Source organism: Coregonus clupeaformis, chromosome 21 (genome assembly GCF_020615455.1).
Source record: "Coregonus clupeaformis isolate EN_2021a chromosome 21, ASM2061545v1, whole genome shotgun sequence".
Lineage (NCBI taxonomy): Eukaryota > Metazoa > Chordata > Actinopteri > Salmoniformes > Salmonidae > Coregonus > Coregonus clupeaformis.
The window spans coordinates 6,987,591-7,001,723 of NC_059212.1; the positions used below are offsets into that span (position 1 = coordinate 6,987,591).

General features: G+C 49.8%; 1 protein-coding gene across 3 annotated transcripts in view; it reads left to right on the top strand.

Annotated features, from left to right (window-relative positions):
- Nucleotides 1–776: 776 nt before the first annotated feature.
- Nucleotides 777–14,133, top strand: part of LOC121539008 (doublecortin domain-containing protein 2-like) — a 35,329-nt gene continuing 21,972 nt past the window's right edge. For all 3 annotated transcript variants that reach the window (XR_005995312.2, XM_041847173.2, XM_041847174.2), the window contains exons 1-2: nt 777–1,143; nt 1,776–1,830. Coding sequence is in view for 2 of the 3 variants with exons in the window: in XM_041847173.2 (XP_041703107.2) it covers nt 860–1,143; nt 1,776–1,830 (339 nt within the window). In the remaining variant the exon portion in view is untranslated. The remainder of the gene's footprint in view (nt 1,144–1,775; nt 1,831–14,133) is intronic.

Sequence of the window (14,133 nt, forward strand, 5' to 3'; positions counted from 1 at the left end):
CAAGGTCAAGGGAGACTGTTTGAAATGGATGTATGGAAATGGTATTCCCAGTCCCTCTTGTCCCCTCCCAGAGCATGAACCTCTATCGTAGAAGGGTTGTCCCTGAGATTTTACTGTAAATACTACAGAACTAGCAGCCATTAGGCTACACATGTTGTGAATTCAACAGGCTTTGGTGTAGTTAAAAAAAAATATATATATATAAACGATGCATAGGAGGTTCATGGTTTATCTTATTTATTCAGCGTACAACACTTGCATCCTCTCTCTGTCTCTCGCTCTCCCTCTTTTGTTGTTGTTCGTTGCTGCTAATGGTTTGGCCCACAAAGGCAGTCACTGCTGGCTCTGCTGCCATGGCAACCAGGAAACACTCTCGGCTGCCAGAGAGTAGTGTGTGTGTGAGAGAGAGCATGAGTGGGAGAGTCCAGAGCTGTGAGAGACCACCACACAGAACACAACAACAGAAGGGGCTCACCTTCTAATTAGAACATTTCGACACTCTTCTAGCCTTCTCAGGTGGTTAAGGTTTGAGTGGTAGTGGTGGTGGTGGTACCCAGAGCAGACAGGGACCAGAGACAGCAGACAGGGACCAGAGACTGCAGACAGGGACCAGAGACTGCAGACAGGAACCAGAGACTGCAGACAGGGACCAGAGACTGCAGACAGGGACCAGAGACTGCAGACAGGGACCAGAGACTGCAGACAGGAACCAGAGACTGCAGACAGGGACCAGAGACGGCAGACAGGGACCAGAGACGGCAGACAGGGACCAGAGACTGCAGACAGGGACCAGAGACGGCAGACAGGGACCAGAGACTGCAGACAGGGACCAGAGACGGCAGACAGGGTATTTGGAAAAATGGCTTCCAGTGGGTCAGTAACCCTCCTCCTGCCTCCGGTCAAGTGTGTGGTGGTCTACAGGAACGGGGACCCCTTCTACTCCGGCAGGAGGTTTGTGGTCAACCATCGACAGGTTGCCACCATGGAGGTGTTTCTCAATGACGTGACCCACTGCATCCAGGCTCCGCTGGCCGTGAGGACCCTGTACACCCCCCGGCAGGGTCACCGGGTCAGGGAGCTGCATGACCTCCAGAACGGGGCCCAGTACGTGGCGGCAGGCTTCGAGAGGTTCAAGAAGCTGGAGTGAGTAGCCTACCAGGCAGAATTGTCTAGATTAGACATTGTCTTAAAAGGGCAATTCCACCACTTTCTTTCCACATAATTTTACCAGCACAATACCAGTGTCTACACATGTGAAAACGCGATGACATCATCAAAATGTAAAACATTTTGAAAACAGTGATTTTCAAACAGTATAAGGTTCGCAGTGACGTGGGGGAGCAAGAAAATACCCCCCCCCCCCCGGCTACAAACTCGTTGCAGGTTTTTTTTAAATCACTGTTTTTCTTGCTTTGAATCCTACCCTATCATATCACAGAGAATTCTTATATTTTTAACCATATATCATAGAAACGCACCATTTTCACATAAACACTGGTGTAGTGATGGAGTTAATGAATATGAGATTGAAAAGTGGCAGGATTTCCCAGTAAACGTAAGCTGTTCAGTGGCATTGCTCCCAGGTCTACCATGTATGTTTGTGTAAATGTCTAGATATGATGTTGTCAAAATGTTTTCTTTGATATTTATTGTTGTGTGCCCTAATAAATGTAGATGGTAACCATTATGTAAATATATACAGTAATGGGATAAGCTGTCTCTCACTGAGGATGACGTGTGAACCTTTATCGTGTCTATTGGTTTTTTCCATGCAGTTATCTGAACACAGGGCTGAAGAAGCTGCCTGTACCCAGGGGGGAAGGAGCTCGGGTAAGCTGTGTGGTTTTCTGTCTCTGTCAATGGTACAGTCCGTTACTCATTAATCTAACCTGTCTGTTATACTGACACACACCCACTGAAAATCAGGTAGATCTGAACTGGTGCCATTTGTAACAGAGAACAGGTTTTCTTTCACTGAGCGATGGTAATATTTGAATATTTATTTGACCACACTTCAGATTCATTGTGATTAAATTTTACATTTATGTCATTTAGCAGACGCTCTTATCCAGAGCGACTTACAGTTAGTGTGTGCATACATTTTCATACTGGCCCCCCCGTGGGAAACAAACCCACAGCCCTGGCGTTGCAAGCGCCATGCTTTACCAACTGAGCTACAGGGGACTGGATGTGCTTTGCATGTGATAATACTGGACACTGTGGTAGACCAAAGCAGTAGCATAGCATTGATTGTAATCTGTAAATAATGGTCCTCAGCACCAATACAAACTCACAGAGCATGTAGACCACAAATCAATAACAGATTAATGTTCTGTACCGTGTTCGAGCTGTCTTACACTGGCTTAGGTCATTCTTGGCCCATTTCAATAGATCTCTCTTCATCATCGGATAGATTCATATAAGAAGGATAGATATTTTATTGATGAGGTCATACACATTTAAACCCATTTCAAGCGCACCGTCTCAATAGCTGTTCGCACAATGGAAAGTGCTTGCTTTGTATTCAGCCCAAATGGCTGGCTGGATGGATAGAGATGAATGTATTTCATTTTCAGCTGTGGAGCGTGTACTGATTCAGAGCAATATCATACTCCTACCTTTTATGGCAGTGGGCTAAATCAGGGTCACAAAGAGTGTTTCTTGGTAGTCTTAAATAAATCTACTTTGAAACAAAAGTATACACATCACACACATGGTTATGGGCTTAAAAGAAGAAGACACCTGTACCATGTCAGATATAGAGTTGAAATGTATTCAGTTTTGAGTTTGCATCCCAATATTACACTTTATATACATCACAGAAGACTGAAATATAACAAAACCGTTTGACATAGATATTCAAATGTTTTAATTTTGAAATTATGAAACATGAATAACATTCCACTCATGAGGCCACTGCAGGGCGATTTTGAAATGCTGACTATGCATAGATAATAAACAGTGAGTAGCAGCAGTGTAAAAACAAAGTGGGGCTCAAATAGATTAATTGTTCAGCAGTCTTATGGCTTGGGGGTAGAAGCTGGTAAGGAGCCTTTTGGACCTGGACATGGCGCTCCGGTACCGCTTGCTGTGTGGTAGCAGAGAGAACAGTCTATGACTTGGGTGACTGGAGTCTTTGACAATTTTCTGGGCCTTCCTCTGACACCGCCTAGTATATAGGTCCTGGATGGCAGGAAGCTTGGCCCCAGTGATGTACTGGGCCGTACGCACTACCCTCTGTAGCTCCTTATGGTCGGATGCCGAGCAGTTGCCATACCAGGCGGTGATGCAACCGGTCAGGATGCTCTCGATGGTGCAGCTGTAGAACTTTTTGAGGATCTGGGGACCCCATGCCAAATCTTTTCAGTCTCCTGAGGGGGAAAAGGTGTTGTCGTGCCCTCTTCACGACTGTCTTGGTGTGTTTGGACCATGATAGTTTGTTGGTGATGTGGACACCAAGGAACTTGAAACTCTCGACCCGCTCCACTACAGCCCTGTCGATGTTAATGGGGGCCTGTTCAGCCCTCCTTTTCCTGTAGTCCACGATCAGCTCCTTTGTCTTGCTCACATTGAGGGAGAGGTTGTTGTCCTGGCACCACACTGCCAGGTCTCTGACTTCCTCCCTATAGGCTGTCTCATCATTGTCAGTGATCAGGCCTACCACTGTTGTGTCATCAGCAAACTTAATGATGGTGTTGGAGTCATGCTTGGCCACGCAGACGTGGGTGAACAGGGAGTACAGGAGGGGACTAAGCACGCACCCCTGAGGGGCCCCAGTGTTGAGGATCAGTGTGGCAGATGTGTTGTTGCCTACCCTTACCACCTGAGGGTGGCCCGTCAGGAAGTCCAGGATCCAGTTGCAGAGGGCGGTGTTTAGTCCCAGGGTCCTTAGCTTAGTGATGAGCTTTGTGGGCACTTTGGTGTTGAACGCTGAGCTGTAGTCAATGAACAGCATTCTCACATACAGTGAGGGAAAAAAGTATTTGATCCCCTGCTGATTTTGTACGTTTGCCCACTGACAAAGAAATGATCAGTCTATAATTTTAATGGTAGGTTTATTTGAACAGTGAGAAACAGAATAACAACAAAGAAATCCAGAAAAACGCATGTCAAAAATGTTATAAATTGATTTGTAAGTTTTGATAAGTATTTGACCCCTCTGCAAAACATGACTTAGTACTTGGTGGCAAAACCCTTGTTGGCAATCACAGAGGTCAGACGTTTCTTGTAGTTGGACACCAGGTTTGCACACATCTCAGGAGGGATTTTGTCCCACTCCTCTTTGCAGATCTTCTTCAAGTCATTAAGGTTTCGAGGCTGACGTTTGGCAACTCGAACCTTCAGCTCCCTCCACAGATTTTCTATGGGATTAAGGTCTGGAGACTGGCTAGGCCACTCCAGGACCTTAATGTGCTTCTTCTTGAGCCACTCCTTTGTTGCCTTGGCTGTGTGTTTTGGGTCATTGTCATGCTGGAATACCCATCCACGACCCATTTTCAATGCCCTGGCTGAGGGAAGGAGGTTCTCACCCAAGATTTGACGGTACATGGCCACGTCCATCATCCCTTTGATGCGGTGAAGTTGTCCTGTCCCCTTAGCAGAAAAACACCCCCAAAGCATAATGTTTCCACCTCCATGTTTGACGATGGGGATGGTGTTTTTGGGGTCATAGGCAGCATTCCTCCTCCTCCAAACACGGCGAGTTGAGTTAATGCCAAAGAGCTCCATTTTGGTCTCATCTGACAACAACACTTTCACCCAGTTCTCCTCTGAATCATTCAGATGTTCATTGGCAAACTTCAGACGGCTTGTATATGTGCTTTCTTGAGCAGGGGGACCTTGCGGGCACTGCAGGATTTCAGTCCTTCACGGCGTAGTGTGTTACCAATTGTTTTCTTGGTGACTATGGTCCCAGCTGCCTTGAGATCATTGACAAGATCCTCCCGTGTAGTTCTGGGCTGATTCCTCACCGTTCTCATGATCATTGCAACTCCACGAGGTGAGATCTTGCATGGAGCCCCAGGCCGAGGGAAATTGACAGTTATTTTGTGTTTCTCTCCATTTGCGAATAATCGCACCAACTGTTGTCACCTTCTCACCAAGCTGCTTGGCGATGGTCTTGTAGCGCATTCCAGCCTTGTGTAGGTCTACAATCTTGTCCCTGACATCCTTGGAGAGCTCTTTGGTCTTGGCCATGGTGGAGAGTTTGGAATCTGATTGATTGATTGCTTCTGTGGACAGGTGTCTTTTATACAGGTAACAAGTTGAGATTAGGAGCACTCCCTTTAAGAGTGTGCTCCTAATCTCAGCTCGTTACCTGTATAAAAGACACCTGGGAGCCAGAAATCTTTCTGATTGAGAGGGGGTCAAATACTTATTTCCCTCATTAAAATGCAAATCAATTTATAACATTTTTGACATGCGTTTTTCTGGATTTTTTTGTTGTTATTCTGTCTCTCAATGTTCAAATAAACCTACCATTAAAATGATAGACAGATCATATCTTTGTCAGTGGGCAAACGTACAAAATCAGCAGGGGATCAAATACTTTTTCCCCTCACTTTACAGTACCAGTCACATGTTTGGACACACCTACTCATTCTACATTGTAGAATAATAGTGAAGACATCAAAACTATGAAATAACATATATGGAATCATGTAGTAACCAAAAAAGTGTTAAACAAATCAAAATATATTGTGGATTTTAGGTTCTTCAAAGTAGCCACCCTTTGCCTTGATGACAGCTTTGCACACTCTTGCCATTCTCTCAACCAGCTTCACCTGGAATGCTTTTCCAACAGTCTTGAAGGAGTTCCCACATATGCTGAGCACTTGTTGGCTGCTTTTCCTTCACTCTGCGGTCCAACTCATCACAAACCATCTCAATTGGGTTGAGGTCAGGTGATTGTGGGGGCCAGGTCATCTGATGCAGCACTCCATCACTCTCCTTCTTGGTCAAATAGCCCTTACACAGCATGGAGGTGTGTTGGGTCATTATCCTGTTGAAAACAAATGATAGTCCCACTAAGCGCAAACCAGATGGAATGGCGTATCGCTGCAGAATGCTGTGGTAGCCATGCTGGTTAAGTGAGCCTTGAATTCTAAATAAATCACAGACAGGGTCACCAGCAAAGCACCCCCACACCATCACACCTCCTCCTCCATGCTTCACGTTGGGAACCACACATGCGGAGATCATCCGTTCACCTACTCTGCGTCTCACAAAGACACGGCAGTTGGCACCAAAAATGTCACATTTGGACTCATCAGACCAAAGGACAGATTTCCACCGGTCTAATGTCCATTACTCGGGTTTCTTGGCCCAAGCAAGTCTCCTCTTCTTATTGGTGTCCTTTATTGGTGGTTTCTTTCCTGCAATTCGACCATGAAGGCCTGATTCACTCAGTCTCCTCTGAACAGTTAATGTTGAGATGTGTCTGTTACTTGAACTCTGTGAAGCATTTATTTGGGCTGCAATTTCTGAGGCTAGTAACTCTAATGAACTTATCCTCTGCAGCAGAGGTAACTCTGGGTCTTCCTTTCCTGTGGCGGTCCTCATGAGAGCTAGCTTCATCATAGCACTTGATGGTTTTTGCGACTGCACTTGAAGAAACTTTCAAAGTTCTTGAAATATTCCGGATTGACTGACCTTCATGTCTTAAAGTAATGAAAAACTGTAATTTCTCTTTGCTTATTTGAGCTAGCTGTTCTTGCCAAATATTTTACCAAATAGGCCTATCTTCTGTATACCACCCCTACCTTGTCACAACAGGAAAGAAGGAAAGAAATTCCACAAATACATTTTTAACAAGGCACACCTGTTAATTGAAATGAATTCCAGGTGACTACCTCATGAAGCTGGTTGAGAGAATGCCAAGAGTGTGCAAAGCTGTCATCAAGGCAAAGGACGGCTACTTTGAAGAATCTCAAATCTTGTCATGAGCCCTCTCACTCCACCGGGTTACCACCTTAATTTGTTTCCACTATCTTCCACTCTGCTCACCTCCCTCTCTCTACTCAGCCTAACTAGCTCCACCTGTCCCTGCTCTGCTCGGCTCTAATTACTCTGCCAGCTGCGCTGCATTACCCACTAACCTCTCCCAGTATTTAAGGCCCTGTCTTTCAGCTCTCCGGTGTCAGATCGTCTGCAAAGCTCACACCCGGAACCTGTTTGCTCGCGCTTCTGGCTCACCCTGGTTTTGTGACCCCCGGACCTGCCTGTTTTTTGGATACTCTTCTGCCTCAGGAGATCCAGACCTGCTTCTGCCATTACGACTCCTGACTACTCTTCAATCCCGGTAACTCTGACCAGCCTTCTGCCTTGCTACTACGTATTTTGGATTTCCCTTGAACTGTACTGCTGCCTGGTTTCATTCCGCCCTGTTGTGTCTGTGTCTCCCCCCAGGACTTCTGGACCACCCACCACCGGCTTCATAGGGACGCATCGCTGCCACTGGGGGGCACAGACCCAGCGCATTGGACGGGATCCCTGTTACCCCTGGAGCCTTCATTCACTCCCCTACTTCCCTTTTCCCTTAAGTTTAATAAACTTTCTGGTGTGACGCAATTGTGGTCCTCTGGTCGTCTGTCTGAATCGTGACAGTACGATCTGACCATTATGGACTCAGCGCACACTTTCCCCGACATGGAAACCGATGAGCATGAGCAGCAGTTCCAGCAGCAGCAACAACAACTCGCCATGATCATTCAACTCCTCACCAACCTTACCCCCAGCCAGTCTGCCCACCAGCCCAGCCCCCGAGTTACCTGCCCCGGTCATTGCAGCCGCTGCTCCGGAACCCAAGATTGGAAACCCCGAGCGGTTCAACGGCGATTCAACCCAGGTCCGGCCATTCCTGACTAGCTGCCGACTTCAGTTCTCCTTGCAGCCAAGGACCTTCGCCACGGAGGGGGCTAAAGTTGGGTATGCCATCACTCACCTGACGGGCCGAGCTCGACTCTGGGGAACAGCAGAGTTCGAACGTCAAACCCCCGCATGTGCAACCTTCGACCTGTTTGCTGAGGAGATGCTGAAGGTGTTTGACCTGGATTCACCCACCGCAGAGGCGTCTCGTGAACTGTTCAGTATTCGACAAGGCAGACGTACAGTCGCAGACCATTCCATCGACTTCCGAACCCTGGCTAGACGAAGTTCTTGGAACACACCATCGTTGGTGGACGCGTTCTTCCATAGTTTGGCTGACTATATCAAGGACGAGTTGGTCTCCCATGAACTGCCTTCCACTCTTGATGAAGCCATCGCACTGACTGTCAGGATCGACAGAAGGATACAGACCCGTCGTCCGTGAGAGGGGGCGCCAAGGTCCACCTACTACCGGCATTCGGAGAGATCCGACTGGGCTCCTGTCATCTACTGCCACTCACCCAGGTCAGCTTGATCAGTCTGAGCCTATGGAGATTGGGCGAGCCTCCCTCACTCCTGCAGAGCGCCAGCGCCGCTCACCTCAAACCTCTGCCTCTATTGTGGAGGTGATGGACATCGTGTGGTAACCTGCCCTTTAAAGGGCCGAAGCTCACCGGGCGTAGGGGAGTCCGGTTGAGTTCAATGACCATCCAGTCCTCCGACCGCAAACCCCTGCTGCAAGTTCACCTCCGCCTCTCTGACTCAACTCACACCCTGGCTGCTCTGGTGGATTCTGGCGCCGAAGCCAATATAATGGACATCAAGCTGGCACGCCAACTGGGACTGGAGAACCTCCGTTTGACACCTCCTATTCCTGCCCGGGCACTGGACGGACACTTACTCGGATCGGTCACTCATGTCACGGCCCCGGTCTCGATGGGTCTGTCCGGAAACCATCAAGAAACTATCCAGTTTCACCTGCTCCCCTCTCCAGGCCAACCCCTCATCCTGGGTTACCCATGGCTCCGCCGGCACAACCCTCAGCTCGACTGGGTGACCGGGGTGATCAGGGAGTGGGGAGAGGACTGCCACCGAACCTGCCTGCTTGCTGCCGCACTACCCCCTCGGCCAGTACCTACTAACTCCGCTCCTGACCTCTCCAATGTCCCAGAATGCTACCATGGTCTCAGAGAGGTGTTTAACAAAGCAAGAGCCACATCTCTGCCCCCTCACCGACCGTACGACTGTGCCATCGACCTCCTCCCTGGAACAGCTCCTCCAAGGGGTCGTCTTTATTCGTTGTCTGCTCCTGAAAGAAAGTCCATGGAGGACTACATCAATGGCTCTCTGTCCGCAGGATTAATCCGTTCATCTTCATCTCCTGCTGGTGCTGGCTTCTTCTTTGTGGGGAAGAAGGACGGATCTCTTCGCCCCTGCATCGACTACAGGGGACTCAACGACATCACAGTGAAGAACCGTTACCCTCTGCCTCTGCTCACCTCTGCTTTTGAGTTGCTCCAGGGAGCCACTGTTTTTACCAAGTTGGATCTCAGAAACGCTTACCACCTAGTGCGGATCCGGGAGGGAGATGAATGGAAAACCGCATTCAATACACCAACAGGCCACTACGAGTATCTGGTTATGCCTTTTGGCCTCACCAATGCTCCTGCTGTGTTCCAGGCTCTAGTGAATGATGTACTGCGGGACATGTTAAACAAGTTTGTCTTCGTTTACCTGGATGACATCTTAATTTACTCCAGAAACCTGTCTGAACACACCCGCCATGTCCAGCAAGTCCTTCATCGTCTTCTGGAGAATTCCCTCTACGCCAAGGCAGAGAAATGTGAGTTTCACGTCAAGACAGTGGCCTTCCTGGGGTACATAGTGGCAGAAGGAAGTATCCAAATGGATCCTGCCAAAGTATCAGCAGTCACTTCATGGCCAGTTCCGGAGAACAGAAAGAAGCTGCAACAGTTTCTGGGGTTTGCTAACTTCTATAGGAAGTTTATCCGGAACTACAGTACCGTTGCTGCCCCTCTCACTGCTCTAACCAGCACCAAGCAACCCCTTCACCTGGACCCCAGCAGCCGACAAAGCCTTCAGTACCCTCAAGGTGAGGTTCACCTCCGCTCCCATCCTCCAGATGCCTGATGTGGACCGGCAATTCATTGTGGAGGTGGACGCCTCGGATGTGGGAGTTGGTGCTGTGATTTCTCAGTGGGCTGCGGAGGATAGGAAGCTCCATCCCTGTGCCTTTTTCTCACGTCGGTTGTCCCCCTCTGAGTGCAATTACGACATAGGGAACCGTGAGCTGCTGGCTGTGAAGCTTGCCTTGGAGGAGTGGCGTCACTGGCTGGAGGGGTCCACCATTCCATTTCTCGTTTGGACCGATCATAAGAACTTGGAGTACATCCGCACGGCCAAACGGTTGAACTCCAGGCAGTCCCGCTGGGCCCTGTTCTTCACCAGGTTTAATTTCACTCTGTCATACCGGCCTGGATCACGCAACACCAAGCCAGACGCCCTCTCCCCGTCAATTCCAGAAGGATGACACCCCCTCCAAGGACCCTGTGTCGATTCTGCCAAGTCCCTGCATCGTTGCAGCTCTGACCTGGGCTGTTGAGGAACAGGTGCTGGAGGCTCTCCGTAACCAGCCAGGTCCCAGCACTTGCCCAGCTGACCGCCTTTTTTTTCCCCGAAGACCTGAGGTCCCAGGTCATTCAGTGGGGACATGACTCCCGCCTAGCTTGTCACCCTGGCTCCACCCGCACTTACAACCTGCTCGCCCAGAGGTTCTGGTGGCCCTCTCTGAGGAAGGATGTACGGGAATTCGTCCAAGCCTGCCCCATCTGCAACCAACACAAGTCGTCCTGCCAGCCCCCAGCCGGATTGCTGCAGCCCCTGCCTGTGCCCAGACGTCCCTGGTCTCACATCGCCCTTGACTTTGTCACGGGGCTGCCCCCTTCAAGTGGCATGACCGTCATTCTCACCATCGTTGACCGTTTCAGCAAGATGGCACACTTCATTCCCCTCCCCAAGCTCCCAACCGCCAAGGAGACCGCCCAGGTGGTCCTGGAACACGTCTTCCGGATCCACGGACTGCCAAGGGATGTTGTTTCTGACCGTGGTCCACAATTCTCCTCCGCTTTTTGGAAGGAGTTCTGTCACCTGCTGGGAGCCACAGTCAGTCTGACTTCCGGATTCCATCCCCAATCCAATGGGCAGTCAGAGCGGGCTAATCAGGAGCTCGAGAAGGCACTGCGATGCATGACTTCACGCAACCCCCCACTCCTGGTCGCAGCAATTGACATGGGTGGAGTACGCACACAATTCTCTGACCTGCTCTGCCATCGGTATGTCCCCTTTCCAATGTGTTTATGGATACCAGCCTCCTCTATTTGCCAGCCAGGAGGAGGAGGTTACTTGCCCATCTGCACTTGCTTTTGCCCGTCGATGTCGCCGCACCTGGTCACAAGCCCGAGCCACACTCCTCAGGTCCGTTGCCAGCTACACTACCGGGGCCAACCGTCGGAGAATTCCTGCTCCCACCTACCATGTTGGTCAAAGGGTGTGGTTGTCATCGAAGAACCTGCCACTCAGGGTGGAGTCGCAGAAGCTGGCACCTCGGTTCATTGGCCCATTCCCTATCATAAGAGTGATTAGCCCAACTGCTGTCCGGCTCCAACTGCCTAATTCCCTGAGGGTGCACCCCACTTTCCATGTGTCTAAGATTAAGCCCATCCATGAGAGTCCGCTGGTCCCTGCTGCGCCTGGTCCTCCTCCTCCACGGCTCGTCGATGGTGGTCTGGTTTACACCGTCCGCCGCCTGCTTCGGTCCAGACGGAGGGGTAGGGGTCTCCAGTACCTCATTGACTGGGAGGGCTATGGACCTGAGGAAAGGACCTGGGTGCCAGCTAGTCGGATTGTGGATAGGACTCTCATCACCGCTTTCCACCAACGGCATCCGGATCAACCTGCAATCCGTAGGGGGCCGCCCCAGAGGGGTCCCTAACCGTCCGGCCCGCTCGGCTTCCTGTCCTGTGCCTGATCCTGTCTCGGGACCTGTCCCATCTCCCCGACCACGGCCCTCCGGCTTCCTCCGAGAATGAGGACGTTCACTCGGACCGTTCGGAGGAGTTCTAGCCCTCCTCCGGCTCCCCTCCTCCCGCCCGGCGTGGTGTTGCTCTTGGGACTTCTGGGGCCGTCCCTTGGGGGGTTCTGTCATGAGCCCTCTCACTCCACCGGGTTACCACCTTAATTTGTTTCCACTATCTTCCACTCTGCTCACCTCCCTCTCTCTACTCAGCCTAACTAGCTCCACCTGTCCCTGCTCTGCTCGGCTCTAATTACTCTGCCAGCTGCGCTGCATTACCCACTAACCTCTCCCAGTATTTAAGGCCCTGTCTTTCAGCTCTCCGGTGTCAGATCGTCTGCAAAGCTCACACCCGAACCTGTTTGCTCGCGCTTCTGGCTCACCCTGGTTTTGTGACCCCCGGACCTGCCTGTTTTTTGGATACTCTTCTGCCTCAGGAGATCCAGACCTGCTTCTGCCATTACGACTCCTGACTACTCTTCAATCCCGGTAACTCTGACCAGCCTTCTGCCTTGCTACTACGTATTTTGGATTTCCCTTGAACTGTACTGCTGCCTGGTTTCATTCCGCCCTGTTGTGTCTGTGTCTCCCCCCAGGACTTCTGGACCACCCACCACCGGCTTCATAGGACGCATCGCTGCCACTGGGGGCACAGACCCAGCGCATTGGACGGGATCCCTGTTACCCCTGGAGCCTTCATTCACTCCCTACTTCCCTTTTCCCTTAAGTTTAATAAACTTTCTGGTGTGACGCAATTGTGGTCCTCTGGTCGTCTGTCTGAATCGTGACAAATCTCAAATATTTGTTGATTTGTTTAACACTTTTTTGATTAGTACATGATTCCATATGTGTTATTTCATAGTTTTGATGTCTTCACTATTATTCTACAATGTAGAAAATAGTAAAAATAAAGAAAAACCCTTGAATGAGTAGGTGTGTACAAACTTTTGACTGGTACTGTAGGTGTTCCTTTTGTCCAGGTGGGAAAGGGCCGTGTGGAGTGCGATTGAGATTGCGTCATGTGTGGATCTGTTTGGGCGGTATGCGAATTGGAGTGGGTCTAGGGTTTCCGGGATGATGGTGTTGATGTGAGCCATGACCAGCCTTTCAAAGCACTTCATGGCTACCGACGTGAGTGCTATGGGCCGGTAGTCATTTAGGCAGGTTACCTTCGCTTTCTTGGGCACAGGGACTATGGTGGTCTGCTTGAAACATGTAGGTATTTCAGACTCGGTCAGGGAGAGGTTGAAAATGTCAGTGAAGACACTTGCCAGTTGGTCCGCACATGCTCTGAGTACACGTCCTGGTAATCTGTCTGGCCCGCGGCCTTATGAATGTTGACCTGTTTAATGGTCTTGCTCATATGGGCTACGGAGAGCGTGATCACACAGTCGCCCGTAACAGCTGGTGCTCTCATGCATGCTTCAGTGTTTTTTGCCTCAAAGCGAGTATAAAAGGCATTTAGCTTGTCTGGTAGGCTCGTGTCACTGGGCAGCTTGCGGCTGGGTTTCCCTTTGTAGTCCATAATAGTTTGCAATCCCTGCCACATCCGACGAGCGTCAGAGCCGGTGTGGTAGGATTCAATCTTAGTCCTGAATTGACGCTTTGCCTGTTTGATGGTTTGTCTGAGGGCATAGCAGGATTTGTGTCCCACTCCTTGAAAGTGGCAGCTCTAGCCTTTAGCTAGCCTTTAGCTCGGAAGTATTTAGTGTTGTGTGCATTGCATCTCTGCACTTAGCTAGCTACCATCCCATAGCCTACATTGCCAAATGAAGTTTGGATCCGTGGATGTACGGAGATTATAATTTTTTATTTTTTTTGTCTCCCCCATGTGGGGGTTCGTGCTCTCTGATTGGCTCAAAAGCAAAGTTGTTGGCCACTGACGAACATTGCAATTCTACAAGTAGAATCGGTAGGTTCGACGCTACTGAGTCGGCACCAATGACATTTACAAACCCTGAATTGCTAATGTGTCACGCTCTGGCTCCGGGACTTTGTATTTTGAGCCAGGGTGTGTTCGTTTTGGTTGTGTTTTGTTTGGTTGGGTTGTCATTGGTTGTGTTTTCCTTGTTTGGTCAAATGACTCCCAATCGGAGGTAACGAGTGTCAGCTGTCGGCTCGTTATCTCTGATTGGGAGCCATATTTAAACTGTCTGTGTTCACCTTGTGTTTGT